The 24695-nt window shown below is 39.5% G+C and overlaps 1 protein-coding gene across 4 annotated transcripts in view; it reads right to left on the minus strand.

The window, feature by feature from the left end:
• Positions 1 to 11184: 11184 nt before the first annotated feature.
• Positions 11185 to 24695, minus strand: part of wnt5b (wingless-type MMTV integration site family, member 5b) — a 278692-nt gene continuing 265181 nt past the window's right edge. For all 4 annotated transcript variants that reach the window (XM_055153863.1, XM_055153862.1, XM_055153861.1 and 1 more), the window contains 2 exons: positions 16000 to 16158; positions 11185 to 14377 (listed from right to left, as the gene is read on the minus strand). In XM_055153863.1, the coding sequence (XP_055009838.1) occupies positions 14078 to 14377; positions 16000 to 16158 (459 nt within the window). In that variant the 3' untranslated portion in view covers positions 11185 to 14077. The remainder of the gene's footprint in view (positions 14378 to 15999; positions 16159 to 24695) is intronic.

Genomic DNA, 24695 nt, shown 5'->3' on the forward strand with positions numbered 1-24695 from the left:
CGTTAACAGTCTGTTGTTCTCTCTTCTATTATTTTTACTAGAACTTGACTTTTAAGATGAAATGTCAGTTCCTGGTCTCTGAGTTAATAAAAAAAAATCCCCCAAAAAGTGCGACTTATGTTTTTTTTTTCATCATTATGCATTTTTTTGCAGGTGCGACTTATACTCTGGAGTAATTTATAGTCCAAAAAATACAGTATTTATAATTTATATTGCCATTTATATTTTTTACTTTTTGTTATATATTGCGATGAGTGAACTACTGTGTCCTAATAATTTCCCTTGCGGATCTATAAAGTTTGTTTAAGTTCATCAGACATCAGACATCACATCCTCAGGCCTATAATTTGAGGCCATCTCTGCCATAAGGTCTCCGTCCCTGAGCACACGGTGAGTCAGGTGAGCAGGATTACACATGTATTTGATACGGTCTGACTGTCATGGGGCTCTGCTTTAATCCAATTAAACAGCTTCAGCTAATGAGATGGTTGGGTATAGGTCAGTGCACACGCTGGCACTGGCATCACTGCTGCTGTGTGCTTGTGTTCACCTGCTACTTTATGACTAGTAAATGAAACACATGAGGATTATTGTTCATCAAAGGTCTTCAGAGACAGATATATTTGAACCTGAAACTGTAAAATGAGGAAATATTTAAATGTATCTCACTTGAAGCGCTCACAACGCTTTGTCACGTCGCTAGGATTCACATGCACGAATTTTGGTTCTGATTTTTACACTAAGAAACTGCCAGTGATGGTGCAAGGACTCCACCTGCTGGCACACTGAGGAATGGTCAGCGGTTTAATCCCAATGTTGCATATTGTTGTCTTTTCCTTGAGCAATACACTTACCTCTATCTTAGTGAGTTAGTGATTGATGGTAGCCTCATTTCTGTCATTTTCTAAGCCAAAGATGTTCATTTTTAGCCAGTTGGCACCACCTAGTGCCTCTGCTCAATTTCATATTTTTCCAGCGACTAGGTCAGGAATCAGAATACACTAGACGGTTCACAAAATCACCGGAAGTGTGAGTTTGGGCACCAGCCAATCAGCAAAGAGCCATACATTCTGTGTTGGCAACGATTCCCGAGATCGAGGATTTACGGAACAAATAGAATGTTTGGTGAATTTTATCAGGCGGAAAGACGTTATTGTCCTTCTTCCTACAGGATTTGGCGCATTACATACGTCACAACCAAATAGCAACAATTGGTTAAATGAAAAAAAAGTACCCGCCTACCATCGAGTAAACGAATTCTAATGCTGCGAGGTCAGATGGTTTCCACGAAGTGAAACCAGCTGATGAATCAGACTAGTTCATTTTGTCTTCTTATGTAGTCTAAGTTCTTGGGTTCTTTTTTAAAGACAATACAGTAAAGTGTATTTACTTTGTTGACATGTTTCAATTGCTGCATCTTCAGAACTGTCTCCGGTGTTGGTGGTGACGTGTCGTATTTCAGCTGTTGTTACTTCCTGTAGACGTGGTCAGTCTGATGGACCTGGCAGGTCGCTCAGACTGACCACTCCTCCTGTCACCCTTCGCTCTCTGGAGGAGGGTGTCCCAGGTGTGTGAAAGGAGAAACGCTCCATCATGGTTAATGCTGTCTGTGAATCGCTTCCTGATTTCAGTGGCCTCCCTGATCCAGCGTTTAAACTTGTTTTACGGACGGGTCATTGGATCAGAATGACCAGCCAGGTCCATCAGGCTGACCACGCCCACAGGAAGTAACAACAGCTGATATATGACACGTCACCACCAACACCAGGGACAGTTCTGAAGATGCAGCAGCCGAAACATGTCAACAAGGTAAATACACTTTACTGTTTTGTCTTTAAAAAAGAACCCCCCTACATTTTCAGTTTTTTACAGAGGCATATCAGTCTGATATTTGTCCAGTCAGATTTGTTAATTTCAAAGATAAAGGAGCTCAATGTTCACCCATCAATTACAAACAAAAATAAATTCCTAACACCTGAGATGAACAGGGCACTTCACTCATCGATTTTGCAGTGATCTGTAGAATCCGAAACCTGAGAATGTTTTTCAGTCTGGCATGATATATTTGCCATATTTGTTTTGATACGGACGAATATGTTTGTCTGTGATTGGCTAATCCACCTGTCAGTCACGCCCATCTGAAGTCTAGGAGATTAAGTCTACGTTTATATGATGACGGTCTGAACAGAAGACGCAAAAGTGGCGTCACGTCTTCCTTTTATATTCCGCATTTAGACGAGCGTTTTCGGGAGGAAATCTGCGTGCATACGGTGACGCAAAAGTGTGTGGAATTCGACTGGGTATGCACGCCAGTTTTCGTAAACGTGTACACGACATGAGCAGATCTGACCAGAGTTTTGCGTCTTGGGCAGTGTAGACGGAAATGCTACATTGGAGCGTATTCAACTTTTCCACTCTGGAGGATGGTTTCAGATTTTTGCGTTTTTAAACCCCAAAAACGCCATCACCGTCTAAACAAAAGGCACTTCCAATAAAATATTTTGACGTTTTTACCCAGTATTCTCGTGTAAAAAGGCCCTCAGCTGTGACCAGACTCACGTGTTTATAAAGTATTTATTTTAGTTTTTGATGAGAAAACAGCATGAATACAAAGCTCAAAAGTGTTAGTTTAGAATGTAGAATGTTGTATCCTTAAATAGGCCATGTTATTTGGACATTAAAATGCAGGAGGGAGCGGAGGGGGGTCTGAGTGTAAAAATAGAAGCAGAGGCAGTGAGCTGTAGAGCGTTCAGATGTAATGGTGGAACAAACACCTGACTGACACTGGCACTGGCTAATTATAGAAAACATAAACTTTGAGCAAATCCTAACTACAACTGTATAAAAGTCCTTTACTCATTTATTTCATTAGCTGTTGATTATTTTATTAATATTATAATGGTTTATATGGACAAGAGAAAAAAGGAGAAGTCATGAAGTGAGGTAGCTGGAGTTTTGGGAGCAGCTAGACATTTTAATCTTTTCACTTATGAAGATGTTATTTACAGGTTCTTCTCTGCGCACATAGGAGGTTTTGAGTACTAATGATAGGGCTGGATATCAGAAGAAGTTGCTGATACCAGTGTGCGAAATACCCATTAATATTCGGGGGTCCCCAACTCCGAATTGTTGAGCAATACAGACTCAAATGTGAACAAGCGTGATCAGAGATGGCTCATGGGGGACCAGGTTGCTATTGGTGGGGGCTTGTGTGATGATTGGGTGAATATTTTAGGCCGCAGATGGTTCAGAAATTGCCGAAATTGCCTTTCCTTTATAATGGCGTGACCTTTGAATTGACCCGTGTGACCTCAAATGGCCTCCGATCGTCACCAAACTTTTTTTTTGCTGCATCGGGCACACAGATTTGGTGACAATCGGTCCATAAATGGCGGAATTATCGCGGGTGGACAGACGCACAGGCACACAAGGTGAATACAAAACCTGGTCAACCTTTCGGGGACCAGGTAAAAAAGAAAAAGACACATGGTGGATGCCACAGACAGCCTAAACTGAATAAGCCCTATTCAATTGATTCAAATTATAAATGAATTGCATTTAGCCTCGTGTGACAAATGCTACACAGTCGGACTAGATCCAGACCAGAGTCCTGACCCAGCAGGAGCAGCTCTGGTTCAGGCCGGACTCAGAGGAGCTGGAGTGAGGAGTGATGTTAGGTGCCTCGACCTGAGAAGCGCTTTCCCCAAGAAGGACCAAGTGTGTGGAGGACAGACCCCTCAGAACAATGTGTAACCAACCAAACAGGATTCACGCTTCTGCCCAGATGCTGCACCACCTTGGAACCAACCACAACACTTGAGCACGGAGGACCAGAGCAGCCCACCCGGACCTGTAGTCCACAGCACATTCTTGCTTTCCCCGCACGGGTCCAGCACGCAGACAACGGCACAGAACAACTCGGACCCAGTCTATCAAGCACTGCTCTTGCTCGTCCCCGTCTGGAACCAGGACATGGAGGATGGAGCCTCCGGACCATCTGACCAATGTGCTCAAGACCAAGGTCTGGACCCCCAATCCCTGTCCTGAGGGGCTGGACATTACGGTGAGTGTTGTGTCCTTATCGCTGTTGCCTGCTGCTGTTACCCGAGTTCAATGCTTCTGCGATATCGATACTGTATCATCACATTAAACGATATTTTGATATTTTTGCACACCCCTAACTAATGATGCTCTGGACATGTCTGTAGTCGACCAAGAATTTCTTTATTTGACTACGGACCAAGCAAATTAACCAAATCTGAATTTACATAACACTAATATTTAATAAAGATACAAAACATATATGATAATTTCTTTGGGGCACATGTTCATAACAGAAGTATAAGTTATACAGTATAGAGAGCAGCAGTGACTTAAGGCTACGTTTATATAATGACGGTTTGAACAGAAGAAGCAAAAGTGGCGTTGTGTCTTCACGTTTTATTCCATGTTTAGACGAGCATTTTCGGGATTAAATCTGCGTGCATACGGTGACGCAAAAGTGTGTGGAATTTGATTGGGGATGTTTGTACTTAAAGCAACAAGGGCATCTATGGACATACAGAAGTTTTCAGTCCACACATTTTCATCAGCTCTTCCTTCCACAAAGTCGTCCCACCGTCGACTGGTTCTCCAGGTCTCGTCCATATCCGTCTGACTCGACTGCGACGACCTGGTGCATCCAGAATTTGACAGAGGTGATTACAGATCCTTGTCTGTTCACTAAGAGTATTTCTGCAGATTCTCTACATTTGTTGGAAGCCTCCTGTAAGTTTATAAGAGCTGCCAGACACATGATGATACAGCATGTTTGTTTCTGTGTACTGTATGTATGTGACGTAAATGGGCCCGGTCAAGCAGAAGTAAACATCAAGGCCAAAAATTCAAGTTAATGCATCTGATATAATAATACATATAAATGTATTGAACAGATACATATGTACTCTAGTTTATGAAACTGTTTACCTTTTTTCTGTACCATTTTTGGTTCTAAAGTTCCATACGTTTTAAACAGACCATGTATGAAACATGGAACAAAAATTATTTCCCAAATTTCAAAGACCTGAAAATCATGTAAATAAATGGATGTATTTCATCATATCTTGTGTTATTCCATCTTTGAACTGTTGATGATGATTAAAAAAAAATAAAAAAAAAAAAAGTATTTAAAATGATAAAAATTTGCTTGGAAGGACTGACATATTTTATAGAAATAGTTTCCTTTCATTTTGAAGTAATATTAAAGTATTCGGAAGAAAAAAGCGACAAATTATGTAAAATCCTGCACCTTCTACTTGTTTGTACAATTTTCCCTCCGTTACTTTTCCCTCCGTTACCATGACCTTTCTTAATAAAAAATCTCATTACTCAAAAAGTAAGAGGTTTTTCAACCTAATCTTGTACCATATGGTAGAAAACTATATGAAGCAAATATTCAAACCAGTTTGTTAAGGATATGTAAGTGAACCAAGAGTTTTCACTGTTTGTATTTATTGCCCAAAAAGTGCTGCATATTTCATTCCCTCCGTTACCGACATGAGTTTTTAAATTTTTTTGTCAACAACTTGAAAGAATATCACAGGTTTAACTTGACCCTGTTGGAGTGTAACTCTTTCCTACATTCTGATACTTTACTTATTTCAATAGTCCTTCTAGTTTCTGAATAAGAGACATTTGAATGTAAAAAATCTGTCCCTGTTTCCCTCCGTTACCACTTGACCGGACCCAAATGCGTATGCGACGTGAGCAGATGTGGCCAGAGTTTTGTGTCTTGGTCAGTGTAGAACGATGGTTTCAGATTTTTGCGTTTTTAAGCCCCCAAAAACGCCATCACCGTCTAAATGAAAGGCACTTTGGATAAAATATTTAGTCGATTTTACCCGCAAGTGTTCTCATATAAACAGGCCCTAAGCTTAGTGGGTCAAAGACACTTCACCAACCTAAGCACAAAGTTTGATCTGTCACTTGGCTCAGTTTAAAGCCACACTGTGAAACATTCCAAATAACAAACCCATGGGAACAGGCAGGTGGTGCATGAGTAATATGACACCACTGTACAGATTTGAATCCAGTCTTCCAACATTTCCCAGTAGCACTTTGACTTGGTATCATCCGTTTGATTTCACAGTCAAATTTGCAGCCTTTCTGTGAATCCAGCCACTAAGATTTCATTATAATTCTGGTGAACTGACTTGTGGTTTGTAACAGGAAGATCAGTTTCCATCAGGCGCCTCCCTCCAGACAAAAGCCCGTCTATAGTTAAGTAGTTATGAGAAATACTGAGATGACACGCACTGATGTAACTTCCAGAACGGACAGAGGCCTAATACAGCAAGGCACAAGATTCTATTAATGATCGAGCGCTGAGATGGAAAAAATAAATTAAAATGGTTCAAAATGTAAAAAAAAAAAAAAATCTATGGATATATCATTGCTCTGCTGCTCTACTTTGCATTTATTCAATTTCAGGTGGTTTTATAGCTCAAAAAATACCTCAAAAAACAAGCATTCTGACTGTGAGCGGGGTCGCCTCTCCACAGATCTGACCTGCAACTTGATCTGATTTGGTCTCCATGAAGATAGAAAGGTTTAATGCCACACTGTTGAAACATTCCAGACAAAGCAACAACATCTCCATGGAGAAAAGTGTTTGACGGACCCTCCAGCAGAAAAGTTACTCAATGCACCTTTCAAATTATGGAAGAACACCAGAATCCAGACTTATGTTATTAGGATCTTTTTTCAGACCAAGGCTACGTTTATATGATGACGGTCTGAACAGAAGACGCAAAAGTGGCGCTGAGTCTTCACTTTTTATTCTGCCTTTAGACGAGCATTTTCGGGAGGAAATCTGCGTGCATACGGTGACGCAAAAGTGTGTGGAATTCGATTGGGTATGTTTGTACTTAAAGCAACGAGGACATCTTTGAACATATGGAAATTTTCACACCATGCATTTTCATCAGCATCAAAGTCGTCCCACCATCGACTAGTTCTCCAGGTCTGACTCACCTGCGACGAACTGGTGCATCCAGAATTTGACAGAGGTGATTACAGATCCTTCTCTGTTCACTCATAGTATCTCTGCAGATTCTGTACATTTGTTGGGAGACTCCTGTAAGTTTATTAGAGCTGCCAGACACATGGAAATGATCCGACATGTTTGTTTCTATGTACTGTATGTGTGTGAAGTAAATGCGTACGTGACCTGAGCAGATCTGACCAGAGTTTTGCGTCTTGTGTAGACGGACTCTGGAGGGTGATTTCATATTTTTGCATTTTTAAGCCTGTCAGGGAATTATACCCTAAGACATCAATTTACATTAAATAAAGACACACCAAAATGAGACGGTAATTTACTTGCGCAAGGAGAGAAAAGCTGTCATTTACGCCGTCTGACCCTACTCTCTGACAGCTACTTCCCAACAGCAGGTTTTATGCAGTCATTTCACAGATAACAATACAGTACATTATGTTATATCACACGATGGTTACAATGATCACATGCTAACAATCTTTAGGCTAAACCACCCTCCCATTTCACACTTGATTTCAGGCTCCAGGTGATAAACAATTTGGTCAGTTTTCTCCCAAAAACTTATGCTAACCACATGAGGGGAAAAACCCTTAGCTGTCTTCTCATGGGCGACTCAGTAGATTAGATGAATGAGTCAGGAGTTCTTGTACTAGGACATATGACATACATATGGAAAAACCCAAAAACGCAATTGTTGATAACTTTAATCACACACACAAATGATTATGATTTTAAATGATTCATAATATTTAAAATAACACAGAAATTCTTTCACAAAGCCCCAAAAACCCTCCGTCTAAACGAAAACTTCCTATAAAATATTTTGTCATTTTTCCCTGCCAGCATTTGTGTGTAAACAGGCCCAAGAGTTTGTTTCGACTGCTCACTGGCGCATTTCCTCAGAGCGATCACGTGATGTTGCTCTGAAAAAAAAAGAAAAAAAAAAGGTAAACGGTCACATTTTTCTATAGCACTTTTCCACCTTCAAGGCACTTTACAACAAGGAACCACTCACCCATATACGCAGACATTGTGGATAAGGTGGGTTAAGTGTCTTGCCCCAAGGACACAACAACAGCATTCATCTGTGGGAGCTGGAATCGAACCGTCAACCTTCAGATCAGCGGGTGAATGAACAAATTATCAGAAGACCAAATGAACCTCATTGGACTTTTACATTCAAAATTCATACTTTTCACCTTCTCCTGCTCATCACCAAGCATGGTATATCCTACCATTGCTACGCAGATGACACACAGCTCTATTTACGGACAACCCCCACTTCTTCCACTCCCTTACTATCATCCACACTGACCACCTGCCTGGAGGAGATAGAGGCGTGGATGAAGCTAAATTTCCTTCAACTCAATAGTTCCAAAACAGAAGCCATCCTGGTTGGCACAATTCATCAGCTCCGCTCTTCCACCATCACCAGTATCTCATTTTCTGGTCAAACGATTCCCTTCTCTGCATCTGTCACCAACCTGGGTGTCAAAATGGACTCACAACTCACCTTTGACACCCACATCAAACACCTCTGTAGGACGTCATTCTACCACCTCAGAAACATCGCAAAACTCCGTCCAACTCTCTCCTTGGCAGATGCAGAGAAGCTCGTCCACGCCTTTATCTCCTCCAGGCTGGACTACTGTAACGCACTCCTCATCGGGAACCTGGCAGGAGCATCCAGAGACTGCAATACATCAGAACTGCGCTGCCAGGATCCTGATGAGGGTGCGAAAATTTGACCACATCACCCCCATCCTGAAATCCCTTACTGGCTCCCGATCACACTCAGGATTGAGTACAAGGTCTCCCTCCTCACTCACCAATGCATCCACGGTCACTCCCCCCAGTACCTTAAAAACTCCTCATCCCCAACCCCCTCACGCAACCCTCCCTCATCCCTCACGCACCCTCCGCTCTGCAGCCACCAACACTCTCCAAACCCCCAGAACCAAACTTTGCACCATGGGAATCGGGCCTTCTCCTCTGCTGCTCCAAGGCTTTCATGCTCTCCCCGACCACCTGAGAGCCCCACAATCTATTTCTGTTTTTAAACAAAATCTTAAAACATACTTTTTACTACTTTTGTTAATTGTATTTTATTCTTGTTTTATCTTAAAATTCCTGCACTGGTTTTCTTGATCCACTGTTTTTGCACCTTTTTACTCATTGTTTTTACCTGTGCACTTTGAGATTATTTTATGTAAAGTGCAATATAAATAAAATGTATTATTATTATTATTATTGTCCATAAGGAAAAAATACATAAATACAAAACTTGGGCCTCACACTTTGAGTATCTTAGTGAAAGCTAGACCCAAAAAGCCACTAAACAGTAAACAGTCTTGATTTAAGAGCCACACCTCCCTCAGTCTGCCTCAGGCCAACTATGGCAAGAATCACCACCACCAAATGAACAATGCACTAAATTAAAGCAAAGGAGAAATTCAACTCTGTCAACTGGACAAACTTTTTGATCAAAGAGAGAAATGCACCAAATTGTAAATCAATGCTGTGTATCAAAGAAGCAAAAATGTCTTCTAAAACAATAGGCAGCGGCAAATTAGTGGGTTAAGCATCTGACCATGAACTGGAGAGTAGCTGGTTCATTTCCCATCTAAGCACGCCTTTTTTTTTTACCCAACCACGTTACGCCACACAGCCGCCACTTTGCATCTGTGGCTATGCTTGCGAATATACACTGTGGAGCACTTCCTGTATTACCACATGACATCACAAGGTGGAACAGAGTGTTTTCCTGTTTGAGAGAAGAACTAAACTAAATCTGCAGGGTTTGTGTGTAAAACTTGTCTGACTGAAACAAAACACAACTCCAGGTCTGTTTGTGATGAGGAAACAACATTATAACAGATCAGAAAATAGCGTAATATGGGCACATACTGTTGTTGTTTCGTTGGGCAATACTGGACAATAAACCCTCAAAGCCCTCTCCCAATCACAACAGTGTAAAATGTGTCAAATGTCACTGCTAAATTTAACTATAACGTAACTTTCACTAGCTAGGACCACGCCAACAACGACATAGTGCGAAGAAGTTTATTGATAATGTAGGAAGCGAGGCAGAGATGACTGGGCTGAGACTATGGGCGGGGGCTCCGTCTCAATCTACAATTGATCCAGCCGGAACGGGACCCCCCCTTGTAGAGGTCTTATGACTGAAAGACAAAATAGGGGATGGGAGGGTGGGGTCGAGTTCGCCGAGACAAACTGGGATGATGGGAAAGGCTGCAACATACAGGCTTCTGGGAAATTAGAGGCGTGGTCGAGGTGAGTTGTGGTTCGCTGGTGAGAGGAGAGGGCGGCTGAGGCGTGGTCCTGCTCCTGAATCTCAGTTAATCGTATTAACTACATATAAGGAGAGTGGAGAGTCCTTGTCTCAAGTGGAGGAGTTCAAGTATCTCGGGGTCTTGTTCTTGAATGAGGGGAAGGATGGAGTGTGAGATTGACAGGTGGATCGGTGCAGCTTCGGCAGTGATGCGGTCGCTGTATTGGACCGTTGTGGTGAAGAGGAGCTGAGCCGAAAGGCGAAGCTCTCGATTTACCGTCAATCTACGTTCCTCCCCTCACCTATGGTCATGAGCTCTGGGTAATGAGGACGAGATCGCGGATACAAGAAGTCGAAATGAGTTTCCTTCGCAGGGTGGCTGGGCGCTCCCTTAGAGATCGGGTGAGGAGCTCGGTCACACAGGAGGAGCTTGGAGTAGAGACGCTGCTCCTTCATGTCAAGAGGAGCAATTGAAGTGGCTCGGGCATCTGTTCCGGATGCCTCCTGGGTGCCTTCCTCAGGAGGTGTTCCGGGCATGTCCCACTGGGAGAGGCTCCGGGGAAGACCCAGGACACGCTGGAGGGACTATGTCTCTGGGCTGGCCTGGGAACATCTCGGGGTCCCCCTGGAGGAGCTGGATGAAGTGTCTGGGGTGAGGGAAATCTGGGAGTCCCTCTTTAGACTGCTGCCCCTGTGACCTGGATAAGCAGTAGAAAATGGATGGATGGATGGGTAACTATAAGGAGAAAATGAAACATGTTTTTTTTTTTTTTCAAAGACTAGTTTATCAAAAGAATATACAATACATTAAAATACATGATTAAAAACCCATATTAAAATATACTTTAAGCTCTACATTTCTCTCAGAAGTTGTAATTCAAACACAGTCCTTTCTGATTTTACACACACATCCATTAATCCTCTTTTGTTTTACATTATTAGTGAAATTAAGGTTCATTTGTACATCGATAACACAGACAGTATTTCCATGGTTAGATTGCAGATCGCAGCTGGACACGAGGTGTAGGTCTTTAGGTCTTTCCCTGTTAATCTGCCTGTAGGTGGCTTCATTACGGGACATTCATCTTAATAATGGACAAGCTGCTTTTCCCCCCACTGACAGCTGAAGGACGTAGAGCCGCTTCGAGAATGCCGGCAATGACACAACCCATTAAAACACATGCTGAGGAGGCGCTTAGACTTATCCGGCACGTGACAACTGATTTATGTATTACAAGATCACATTTCATGCCATTTTTAAACAGTTTTATAGAAATTCAGCCGCGTTAATTCTCATAATAAACTTAAAGTAATGCCTATGTATGAGAAACGTCATTTTAACATGCTGTATTTTAACAAAAACTGCACAGAAATGTTAAATCATGTGGGTTGGTCGCCCTCTGCTGGAGACAGTGAGTAATGCACAATGTTAAAAAGACAAAAAGCAGCATTGCTACTCCTTAACATGATTCTAACAGATACTATTTGTAGTAAAACCAGTTAGAAATGATAAAAACAAGTCCAGTGAATATAATTAGACGTAAAACTCCGGTCGAGAGTTGAAACCAAGCGTTCTTCTTCATAAAACTGAAACGCGAAATACAACTCCAGTTACGTTTTCGGTGAAGAAACAACATTATAAGATGGTTATAAATTCCCAAAAAAGTCAAATAAGCATTACGTTGTAGCTTTAATGACTTACAAGAGCATATTAATGAACACTAACATTGCGATCACGTTAAATCAATCCACAGAAAAGCAGATTTGAATTCCTTTTGCTCACCGTCAGTCTTCCCAGTCCTTTAAAAACCTGACTCACATGCGTTACTAATTATTATTATTTATATATTTATTTCAACGCTTTTTACACACCTATAGATGCAATGATTAGATTATGTGTGTATGTGTGTGTCCGTTGTAGTTGTAGAAACCGTCTCGTATTGTCCTTTTCAAACGCTGCAGTTCTCCACAGAAGACAGTACTGAGATGTGCTTCAAGATGATGAAGAAAATGTCAGATGTATTTATTTGTAGGTCTTGCGATTCATTCAGTGATTTTGTCTGATCATTTTCAAAGCCTTCAGGAGCAAAACGTTGAAAATGTGTCTTGCCATCCACCTGTATCCAACGTCCAGTCTGGTTTAGGGCTTATTTGATATTGTAGAGTTGCATTGGTGTCAAAGGTATGTCCTATATTACGCAAAAGTGACTCTTGTGATCTTTAAGTCATGTTAGAATGTTGTTACCTCCTCAAAAACAGACCTGGACTTGTGTTTTGTTTCATTCACACGTTTGAATAATCCTGCATTATTAGTCTGTAGAGCTGAGTATCATTAAGAAGTTGCCGATACGATACATACCTCAATACAGTGTGCTTCTGATTCAATACGATATATTTCAAATCATTTCGATACGGTTCAATAAAAAATAACGGCTAAATCATGGCTGTGATACTAAAAGCAGGGGAGTCAAACTCAAATTCACAAACTAAAAAACTAAATTAAAAACTGGGACTGGGCCAAACTAAATATTTATTGAAAAATTTCAACAACATCTGCATGTTTTCTCTTCTTTCAAGATATGTAATGTTAAAGCTTTTCTTATTAAAATAAATGTTTAATAATAGTTTTGCTTAAACATTGAATCCAGAACAAGCAGAATATAACAGAATAACAACATTTTAAATAAATAATGTCTCTCTAGTCTATCTGCTCTAATACATATTTGATATGATCTCATGGGTCAAATAAAATTTTATCGCGGGCCAAATTTGGTCCCCGGGGCCGAGTTTGACATGTTGCTAAAAGTCTTTGTTAAAGCAGTTCTTGTGCAAAGTTCGTATGAAACACAAACATTTTAATCCTCGAAACAGTGAAAATGTCAAATGTGTCACATGAACGAGTTTCCTTCCACTAAACAAGTGACAAAACAAACAAAATAATTTAGTAAAATATACTTAAAAAATACTCTTGGAGATATATATCAATACAGCAGCCCACGGTATTGATACTGTATCATCACATTAAACTATAAGATATATCGAAATTTTGATATTTTTGTACACCTCTATTAGTCTGTCCACATCTCCAAAGCTCGTAAACGCTCTGTTCCACCTTGTGATGTCATGAAGCTGTTGTTTTCAAGTTAACAGCTCCTTTTACTTTCAGTTCAGTAGAGATTGACAATTCCAGGACCGAAATCATCCAGATGATTCTAGCGAAGATGTAAGAAGTTTTAAAACACAGTGGAGCATTTCTTCTTGTATCACCACATGACATCACAAGGTGGAACGGGGTGTTTTCAGTTTGAGAAAAGAACTCAGCCTAAATATGCAGGATTTGTGTGTTAAACGTGTGAATGAAATGAAACAAAACACAACTCCAGGTCTGTTCTCGATGAGGAAACAACATTATAACCTGACTCAGAAAATATCGTAATTGTGTTATTGATCGTAATATTTATGACGGTAGAATCAGAAGGGACGTTATGTTGACACCTCAAACTCCGTCCAGTCCGTCTTGTGATTGCAGTACTTTGATAGTCCTTAATGCAATGTTAAATTTTTAGCAGAAATCGTCAAGAATTTTTTACAAATCAACATCTTTTTATATCTTTTACCACTCGCACTGTTCACATATAGCGTCTTTGGTGGCTTGAATTTTCCGACGGATTCCAAATTGACATCCGAAAACCAGGATAGTGTAAATCCTCGGAATCCTTATGGCTCCAGTAGTGTTTTTTTTTCCAGTTTTATTTACACACGTACTGATCCACCAGCGTCGTGCACCTCTTGCATTTGACGTAGCAGCACCAGTGGAACTTGCAGAAGCAGCGTTCGTGCTTGTACGTTTTGAACTGGTCGTAGCCCCGCCCGCAGCACATGAGCTCGCAGCCGTCCATGCCCTCGGACGTTTTGTTGCAGAGTCGCCCGGCGGTGCCCATGGAGCCCGTGGTCTCGTTCCGGAGGCAGTAGTCGGGGCTGGAGTCGATGTAAACCAGGTCCTCGGGGGTGGGGGGATTAAAGCGCCGGTCCACCTGCTCCAGTTTGCCCTGTGAGAGAAAGAAAGAGGAGTTTTAAACAGGTTGTATTACGCTGTTTTCTCTTCTGTTATAATAATGTTTCCTCGTCACAAACGGACCTGGAGTTGTGGTTTGTTTCATTTACACACAGACTCTGCATATTTAGGCTGAGTTCTTCTCTCAAACTGAAAAAAACACACTGTTCCACCTTGTGATGTCACAGTAATATAGAACCTATTCATGTGAAAACTACCACTACATAACATCATGAGGTGGAACAGAGCATTTTGAGCTTTGGAGATGTTAAGAGACTAATAATGCAGAATTACTCAAACATGTGTGAATGAAACAAAACACAACTCTGGATCTGTTTTTGAGGATGTGACAAAATTCTAATATGGTTTATAGCTTACAAGAATAAATTTTTATTTAATATAGAACCTTTTAAGATAAACTGAAACTAAATCAGGCTCAATGTAGACTAGATTGGCAGCCTTGCTTCCGTCAGTCTGCCCCAGGGCAGCTGTGGCTACAGCAGTAGCGTACCACCATCAAGTGTGAAATGAATAAATAATGAACTGTAAAGTGCTTTGGGTATCTTAAAAGGCACTATATAAATGCAATGATTAATGAATGAATTAATTAATGAATTAATATAATTTTGTATTTTATTGTACTTTTCTTATATATGAGTTCATCTGTAATTGTACTGTACTGTATTTTTTGGACTATATATCAATAATGTTGAATTCTCTCGTCTATTTTCATACATAAGGTACATTGAGTGAAACAAACAGACGACACTTGAGACTGATCCTTAGTTCAGGCGTCCACGATCCATCGGTAGATCGTGGTGTAATTCACACGGCGTTGCCTCTCTGTCTGGTGAATGTGTGTTATGAATGTGAATGTGGGTGGATCATTTATGTTTTTTTTTTTTGCATTTTCTACGAGGGCGACTCAAGTATACATTGAGTAATAATGTGTTTAATGCAGCTTTGTGCACATTTGTTTACATTTTACAGAAACTAAACTTAAAACCACATGGCTCATTTGCATAAACTGAGCGCTGAAAAAACAGTTCACTCCTTGTGCTCTGATGCAGTTCAGTTTCTGTTGGACTAAAGGACACGACTCAGTGGAATATGAGTGTTCTCTCTGTGACAGAGGATGTGCTGATGATGGTGAGTCTGTTCTGTGTTTCTGTCGCATATGACATTTTTCAGAGATTATAAATCTGCAGGTCTTACACATAGACCATATAGCGACGTGGCTTCATAGTTTACCAGAGTTGTATTAAAACATTGTGGCAGATTTTTGAGCGACATGTACCACATAAAATCTGTTCGAGGTCAGTAAGCACAACCAGAATTAATACATAAGGTGCACCAGATTATACAGCGCAGTGTGGATATTTGAGAAAATTAAAGGATTTGACGTGCGCCTTTATAGTACGAAAAATACAGTATTTTTGTTTGTGACATTCATGTGAAGCTCTTTGGTCAGCTGAAGTAGTTTTAAAAGTGTTATATGAATAAACTTGACTTGAATATTCCGGAGCCTATATAATTTTTCTGTGTGTATCTATATATGAATATGAATAAACTTGTACACAATATTCCAGTGTTTGTCTCAGTGTTCTGTGTGTGTACCTTTCTCCCGATGCGCATGGCAGCGGCGCTGTCGTACTTCTCCTTCAGAAACTCTCCCACTCGTCTGAAGTCTGCGAGCTGGAGCCAGCAGGTCTTCAGACTGCACGAGCCGGAGACGCCATGACACTTACACGCCACGTTGGCCAGGTTATACACCGCCTACACAACACACACACACACACATATATGGGGTTATAACAAATGTAAGAGTCTAACATACATGAAAAAACTATGAAAGTAACATTTGTTTGGTATTGCTTAAAGGTGCATTGGCAATTCTTGTGGTGACCTCGCAGCATTAGGATTTGTTCGCTCAACAGTAGGCGGGTACTTTTTTTATTTAACCAATCGCTGCTATTTGGTCGTGACGTATGTAATGCACCAAATCCCATAGGAAGAAGGACAATAACGTCTTTCTCCTTGATAAAATTCACTAAACATTCTCTTTGTTCCGGCTTTAAATCCTCGAACTCGGGAATCGTTGCCAACACAGAATGTCTGTCTTCGTCTACATCCATCCTGACGCTTTGTTTACTGTTGTGCTGAACCACAAAAGGACCCATATCGATGCTTGAGTTTGACGTCATGACTTCACAGCTCTTCTCTGATTGGACGGTGCACGGTCTACAACTTCCTGGGTTCTTGAAAACCGTCTAGTGTATTCTGATTCCTGACCTAGTCACTGGAGAGAAATGAAATTGAGTGGAGGCACTAGGTGGCACCAGCCTGGTTATCTGCCACCTGCTTTTCTTTGGAGATGTTATTGTTTTATCTGGAATGTTCCACAGTATGACTTTAAACATATCTATCTCGCATTTACTCTTTAGGACAGTTGTAATCCTCAAAAATACATGAACTCTGAATAGGGTCGCCTCTTCACAGATCTAACTTGTAATGTTGCCTAGTAGTGTAACCTGCTTGTCTCACATGAGAGAGATAAGGTTAATGCTATACTGTGGAACATTCTAAACCAGGGGTCTCTAGGGGAGTTACCAGTAGCTCTCCACCCCCTTTCAAGAACCCCCCAAGTGATTTCTGAATTATACATATTGAGCTGAAAAACTCAAATTTGATTGATTAAATGTCTATTTCCATTGTAAATGTATCATTTTGATGCACTGAATACTGGATAATGGGTGATGTTTTATAAGCATCTAACTCAGACATGTCCAAACTATGGCCTGTGGGCTAAATGCGGCTCTCAGACAAATTTTTCTTGGCCCTCAGGCTTTCAAGAGAACTGGCCCAAATTACCTTGCTTCACTGAAAAATTTACTTTTTATTGCAAGTTTTTTGAAAATCTACCTCGATAGAGCCAATATTTAATATTTAGTGTGTTGGTTTTAAGGATCTTAGTATGAATAAAGGACTGACGGCTGATGTGTTCAACATGCACATATTTCAATTATTCATTGTATTGAGCATCAGTCTGTGGCCCTCGATCAGCCCTCTGCTTCCTCTGTGTTTAGATCTGTGGCCCTTGATGAAAAAAGTTTGGACACCCCTGATCTAACTGTACCTGATCTACAGCTTGCCATGCCTCTTACATTTACTAAATTTCTAGCAACTGCTAAAATTAGTAGCTCTCTGGCATTTTCGTTTTACAAAAGTAGCTCACAGGGGTAAAAAGGTTGGAGACATCTGTTCTAAACAAACCAATAAAATCTCCATGGACTAGAAAAGTGCATCTTTAAGTTAAGAAAGTTTTTTTTCCAAGTGATTCTAATAATTCTACAGAGTAATATTAATTTAAATGAAAAAATTATATATTTTTTCAAAGAGAACCACTGAATAAAGTCAAGAAAAGAGTTTAATAGAAAAGCCCTGATACTGTAAAGCGCATTGATGTGGAGTTGTCGCCATCTGGTGGTAAATACTTGTAAGTACATGTCACAAACTAAACCTAAATGACACACTGTAAATGTGAATTTGATTTCTAAATAATGTAAAACAAAATATATTTACACTGATATCAGGTTCTCTGCTAATCGAGGATGTTTATTAAAAAAAGCTATTACATTTTCTGTTTAACCTCAATAAGTACGACAATATACCGCGTTATTTATTGTTTTAGCTGCTGTTGTGGGCTGTATTTTGTAAATTACGACTGGCTCCACGTGCTCCTCCTCACTCCAGGGACCACTGCTCCACCAAACGAAAACAAACAGCTCCCTCAGAATAGAAGCAGAGGAAATGGAGGACGATTCTAATCTGGATTTTCCACATGTCTCTTCTGAGGTGGAAATGCTCCTATTCACAGGTTTAAAGCCACGGCAGCGAACTCCGTCGTCATAGCAATTAAGCAATTCAATTCAAAACGGGGAAAGGTCCTTCAAATCAGGAAGGAATTGTGAGTCTGAACCCCGTGAGTAAATATACACTTCGCGTGGTTTGTAGTTTTTGATACAGCTCTGTTACGAGAAAATAAACAGCTATAGCTTTCATTTCAGATAAAAACAAATGACTTGTTGTAAGGCGACGGTTAACAGGTGTATTTTTGTGCAACATTGCAAGGAATAAAATGAAAGATTTGTTACGCTGCTCATTTAATGCCCATTTTTTATTTGCGGGAATAATTTTAGGCTCATCATGGCTTCCACTTTCCTGTTTATTGATACTTTAGAGCTCATCAACATTCCCTGGAGCTGTGACGCTAACTGTAGGCATGCTCCGTCTGAGGCCCCGTTTATACTGAAACGAATCCGCGTATCACCGTATCGGAAAGGATCTGCGTCTGCGTTCTGTATCCACAATCAAAGCGTTCCCTGTCCACACGGTAATGCAAAAGCACCTGAAAAGCGCTCACGTGACATCGGGACATTGTGACGAGTCACGTGAGCGATAAAAACAAGGAAGTCTGAAGTTGCAGCAGCTGATTTTGAGCCAAGGGAGATGGCGAGTGTAAAAACAGACTTTTCGTGGACCGACGACAAAGTTCAGTTGTTACTTAACGTAACACTGGATTTTAAGACGAGCATGGATTTAAAAAAGAAAAATTTACTAAATTCAATTCTACAACTCTTATATACTCTATAAATACTCATGTACAAATATACTATGATTTTTTAAAGTACAATTTATCTTAAAAGTCATATAAATTCCAAAAATCTAACCTATACTTGGTATCGTACAGAGAGATTTGGATATTGTTACATCCCTAATCGTGAACTTCCCCACCATATCGTGAGCTTTCCCACAATATCAGAATAAATATCGTATCGTGAGACTTGAACATCGTGACAACCCTAATTTTTTGTATATATTTTTTTTCTTTCATTTCGTTTAATTTTCGTATTATTTCGTTTCGTATTATTTTTATTTTTGTATTATTTTTATTTTTGTATCTATTTTTTTTTATTTTTTTTTATTTTTATTTTTGTATTATTTTTGTATCTATTTTGTGTTTTTTCTTGAGTTTTCAGATCTTAAAACATTTTTGTCAGCATTTGCTTATGTGTGCTTGTGTTGCTGCGGAAACTGTTGAGCATTCCTCCATAGAGACACATGTAGAACATCGCCAGCATGATGTCACTGCAAAGTATCAATATGAGGCACTATAAGAACTTGTACCCATTCAAAAAGACATAATATTTTGTTTCTAATTCTCCATTTATATTTTGCCTGAGATCCAGAATACACACGTTATTGTTTTGCCTGAAATGTTTCACAGTATGGCATTAAACCTTTCTATCTTCATGGAGACTAAACCAGACCAAGCTACAGGTCAGATCTGCAGAGAGGCGACCCCACTCATAGTCAGAATGTTGTTTTTCTAGGTATTTTTGAGCTACAAAACAAAATGTAATTGAATAAATAAAAGTAAAATAGAGCTGTTTAAAGTCACACTGTGGAACATTCCAGGCAGAGCAATGACATATCCATATAAACGAGCAGGTGGCGGACCCCAACTACAGATATGTTAAGATTTATATATTTTTTCAGACCATGCAGCATCGTCTTTTTGGTTTAGTTTTTTTTTCCGGCGGTCAGTTGACACCCACCCAGGCGCAGGTCTCCTCACATTTCCTGACATCAATTACCTCCTCACCCCTGTTAACATTTGACCCCAAAGAGACCAGAGACCCGCCCCCTCCTTACCCAGAAGGCTTAGCACTCGCCACCCGCCAATCCCGCAGCTGACCCACTGACCCATTCACAGACGCACGCCCCACTTCACACAGAACACACTGAGTTTCTATGTGGAATTAAAATAACATTAGTTGGGTCTGTGCGTAGTTTAAACTAAGATGGAGACAAATCTGAATTCTCTGATGGAATTTGCTCTTTAACTTTAAAGCAACGGTGGCAAACTGAAATTCACAGACGGACAATATTTATGGAAGAATTTCAACAACATGTGCATGTTTTCTCTTCTTACGAGATATGTAAAAAATAAATGTTTAATAATAGTTTTGCTTAAACAATGAATCCAAAACAAGCATAATATAAATGAATAACAACATTTTAAATAAATAATGTCTCTATAGTCTATCTGTAGCCGGTGGGCAGTTCTAATATATATTTGATGATCTCGCGGGCCAATTATAATTATATGGCAGGCCAAATTTGGCTCCCGGTCCTGAGTCTGACATGTCTGCTTTAAAGGGACAGTCCAGAATTTTGGACATAGGACCTCATTTCCTCGTGAGCCAGAGTGTTGGAGACGTGTGGAGACTCTTTTTTAAATATTCCATCCAGTCCTTGTGTTTGCAGAGGTCACTGGTGCTAGACTAGTGCATGTCAATGGTCATAGTTTATCCTGACACTAAAAACAGTCTTACCCACTCCACAAAACAGCCGAAGAAAATCTATTATTGGGTTTGGTCAAGTGGTAACGGAGGGAAACAGGGGCAGATTTTTGACATTCAAATGTCTCTTATTCAGAAACTAGAGGGACTATTGAAATAAGTAAAATATCAGAATGTAGGAAAGAGTTACACTCCAACAGGGTCAAGTTAAACCTGTGATATTCTTTCAAGTTGTTGACAAAAATTTTAAAAAAAAACTCATGTCGGTAACGGAGGGAATGAAATATGCAGCACTTTTTGGGCAATAAACACAAACAGTGATAACTCTTGGTTTCTCACTTACATATCCTTAACAAACTGGTTTGAATATTTGCTTCATATAGTTTTCTACCATATGGTACAAGATTAGGTTGAAAAACCTCTTACTTTTTGAGTAATGAGATTTTTTATTAAGAAAGGTCATGGTAACGGAGGAAAAAGTAACGGAGGGAAAATTGTGCAAACAAGTAGAAGGTGCATGATTTTGTATAATTTGTCAGCTTTTTTCTTCCAAATACTTTAATATTACTTCAAAATGAAAGGAAACTATTTCTATAAAATATGTCAGTCCTTCCAAGCAAATTTTTATCATTTTAAATACGTTTTTTTTTTTTTTTTGAAAAATCATGTATCTTCATCAACAGTTCAAAAGATGGAATAACACAAGATATGATGAAATACATCCATTTATTTACATGATTTTCAGGTCTTTGAAATTTGGGAAATAATTTTTGTTCCATGTTTCATACATGGTCTGTTTAAAAACATATGTAACTTTAGAACCAAAAATGGTACAGAAAAAAGGTTTACAGTTTCATAAACTAGAGTACATATGTATCTGTTCAATACATTTTTATATCAGATGCATTAACTTGAATTTTTGGCCTTGTTGTTTACTTCTGCTTGACCGGACCCTATTACACCAGACTGTCCATGTAAATGTTTGTGTTGATAGAATAATAGTTGAAATAAAACTAATCTTGCATCACATGAATTGTTGCATGTTGAGGGACTATTTTCTCAGCAGTGGCAGAATTTTACTTTGCTTTGGTAAGATAAGTGCTAAGTCATATCAGTCCGCCGCTGCCCAGCTTTCTATCAGGAAGTACAACCATGGATCTAAATCCTTCAAACTGCAAGGTTGATTTGGGGCCCTTTAAAGTCTCTGTAATGACTGGGCCTTTCCACATGAAACAAAAACTGTCACAATGTTTAAAATGTTTCTGTCTGAACAAATAAACTGTAGTGGAATTATTATTTCACTAAAGCTTAAAAAACTCGTGACTTAATTCAGTTATAAAAACAAGATTGTTCTCAACTGAAGGGTATCTCATAATATTATACTATGTAATTCAAAGTAATAGTAGTAGTAGTAGTAGTAGTAGTAGTAGTACTAGTAGTAGTAGTAGTAGTAGTAGTAGTAGCAATAGTAGTAGCAGTAGTAGTAGTAGTAGCAGTAGTAGTAGTAGTAGTAGTAGTAGTAGTAGTAGTAGTAGTATAGTAGTAGTAGTAGTAGTAGTAGTAGTAGTAGTAGTAGTAGTACAGCAGTAGTAGTAGTAGTAGTAGTAGTAGTAGTAGTAGTAGTATAGTAGTAGTAGTAGTAATAGTAGCAGTAGTAGTAGTAGTAGTAGTAGTAGTATAGTAGTAGCAGTAGCAGTAGTAGTAGTAGTAGTAGTAGTAGTAGTAGCGTAGTAGTAGTAGTAGTAGTAGTAGTAGTAGTAGTAGCAGTAGTAGTAGTAGTAGTAGTAGTAGTAGTAGTAGTAGTAGTAGTAGTAGCAGTAGCAGTAGTAGTAGTAGTAGTAGTAGTAGTAGTAGTAGTAGTAGTAGTAAGTAGCGTAGTAGTAGTAGTAGTAGTAGTAGTAGTAGTAGTAGTAGTAGTAGTAGTAGTAGTAGTAGTAGTAGTAGTAGTAGTAGTAGTAGTAGTAGTAGTAGTAGTAGTAGTAGTAGTAGTAGTAGTAGTAGTAGTAGTAGTAGTAGCAGTAGTAGTAGTAGTAGTAGTAGTAGTAGTAGTAGTAGTAGTATAGTAGCAGTAGTAGTAGTAGTAGTAGTAGTAGTAGTAGTAGTAGTAGCTAGTAGTAGTAGTAGTAGTAGTAGTAGTAGTAGTAGTAGCTAGTAGTAGTAGTAGCAGTAGTAGTAGTAGTAGTAGTAGTAGTAGTAGTAGTAGTAGTAGTAGTAGTAGTAGTAGTAGTAGTAGTAGTAGCAGTAGTAGTAGTAGTAGTAGTAGTAGTAGTAGTAGTAGTAGCTAGTAGTAGTAGTAGTAGTAGTAGTAGTAGTAGTAGTAGTAGTAGTAGTAGTAGTAGTAGTAGTAGTAGTAGCAGTAGCAGCAGTAGCAGTATTAGAAGCAATAACAGTAGTAATAGTAGTCGTGTTAGTAGTAATAGTATTTGTTGTTGTACACAGATGATAAACAGATTTATTATTTCATGTTTAAAAAGTGTTTTTCTCTAAATTACAGGATGTTTTTCTTGGCAAAGTGACTCGGTGCGACTCGAGCCAAATGTTGTGGCACTAGAGTCTGTTTGTTTAAAGGGAGTTTATCTGTGAAGAAAAACACAGCAGGAGCAGGCGCCCACAATGTATACTGCTCTATACGCTCCTGAAACTCAGAGAAACACAAGTATTTTATGACTTTACTACTACTGTTTACTACTGTTAGTACTTTATAGAGACAACTTGGTAAGAATTTATTTTTATTACAGTTTCATGGACGATTGAAAGTAAAATTAAAAAAGAAAATCCATGTTCAATAGCAGCGAATATGGATAAACAACCAGGACTAAACCAGAACTAAATCAAGACCACATCAGAATTGAACCAAGACTAAACCAAGACCAAATCAGGACTAAACCAGAACTAAACCAAGACCAAATGAGGTCTAATCCAGGACTAAATCAGGATCAAACCAGATCTAAACCAAGACAACATCAGAATTGAACCAAAACTAAACCAAGACCAAACGAGGACTAAATCAGGACTAAATCAGGACTAAACCAGAACTAAACGAGGACTAAATCAGGATCAAACCAGGACTACACGAGGACTAAACCAGACCTAAACAAGACTAAACCAAGACCAAACGAGGACTAAACGAGGACTAAACCAGAACTAAATCAGAACTACACCAGAACTAAACCAAGGCCAAACTAAGACGAAACGAGGACTAAATCAGGACTTAACCAAAACTACACCAGAACTAAACCAAGACCATGTCAGATCTAAACCAAGACCAAACAAGGGCTAACCCAGGACTAAATCAAGATCAAACCAGGACTAAACCAGAACTAAACCAAGACCACATCAGAACTAAACCAAGACTAAACCAAGACCAAACAAGGGCTAACCCAGGACTAAATCAAGATCAAACCAGGACTAAACCAGAACTAAACCAAGACCACATCAGAACTAAACCAAGACTAAACCAAGACCAAACCAGGATTTAACCAGTACTAAACTATTACTAAACCAGGACTAGAACAGTCTTTATCTGGACTAAGCTGGGATCAAACTACCAGACCTAAATGTGGACTAGACCAGAACTAAGCCAAGATTAGCACATAACAAAACTGCATTCACACTTGTCCACACACAACGGAGCTAACCAAACCAAGTCTTTACTGGGACTAAACAGGGGTCAAACTGGGACTAAACCAGGACTAAAACCAAGACTAAACCTGAACAAAACTAGGACTAAACCAGGACTAACCCAGGACTAAATTAAGACTATAATACAGCAAAATTGCATTTGGACACTTGGACATAAATCTGGAACTAAACCTGGACCAGACTAGGACCAAACCCAGTCTTTATTACGACTAAACCATTGTCAAACCAGGACTAAACCAGGACTAAAAACCAGGACTAAACCAGGATTAAATCAGAACCTAAATTAAAACAGAACTAATCCAGGAC

The sequence above is a fragment of the Boleophthalmus pectinirostris genome, unplaced genomic scaffold, assembly GCF_026225935.1.
Source record: "Boleophthalmus pectinirostris isolate CB_2022bp ecotype Guang Dong unplaced genomic scaffold, ASM2622593v1 HiC_scaffold_18, whole genome shotgun sequence".
Classification (NCBI taxonomy): Eukaryota; Metazoa; Chordata; class Actinopteri; order Gobiiformes; family Gobiidae; genus Boleophthalmus; species Boleophthalmus pectinirostris.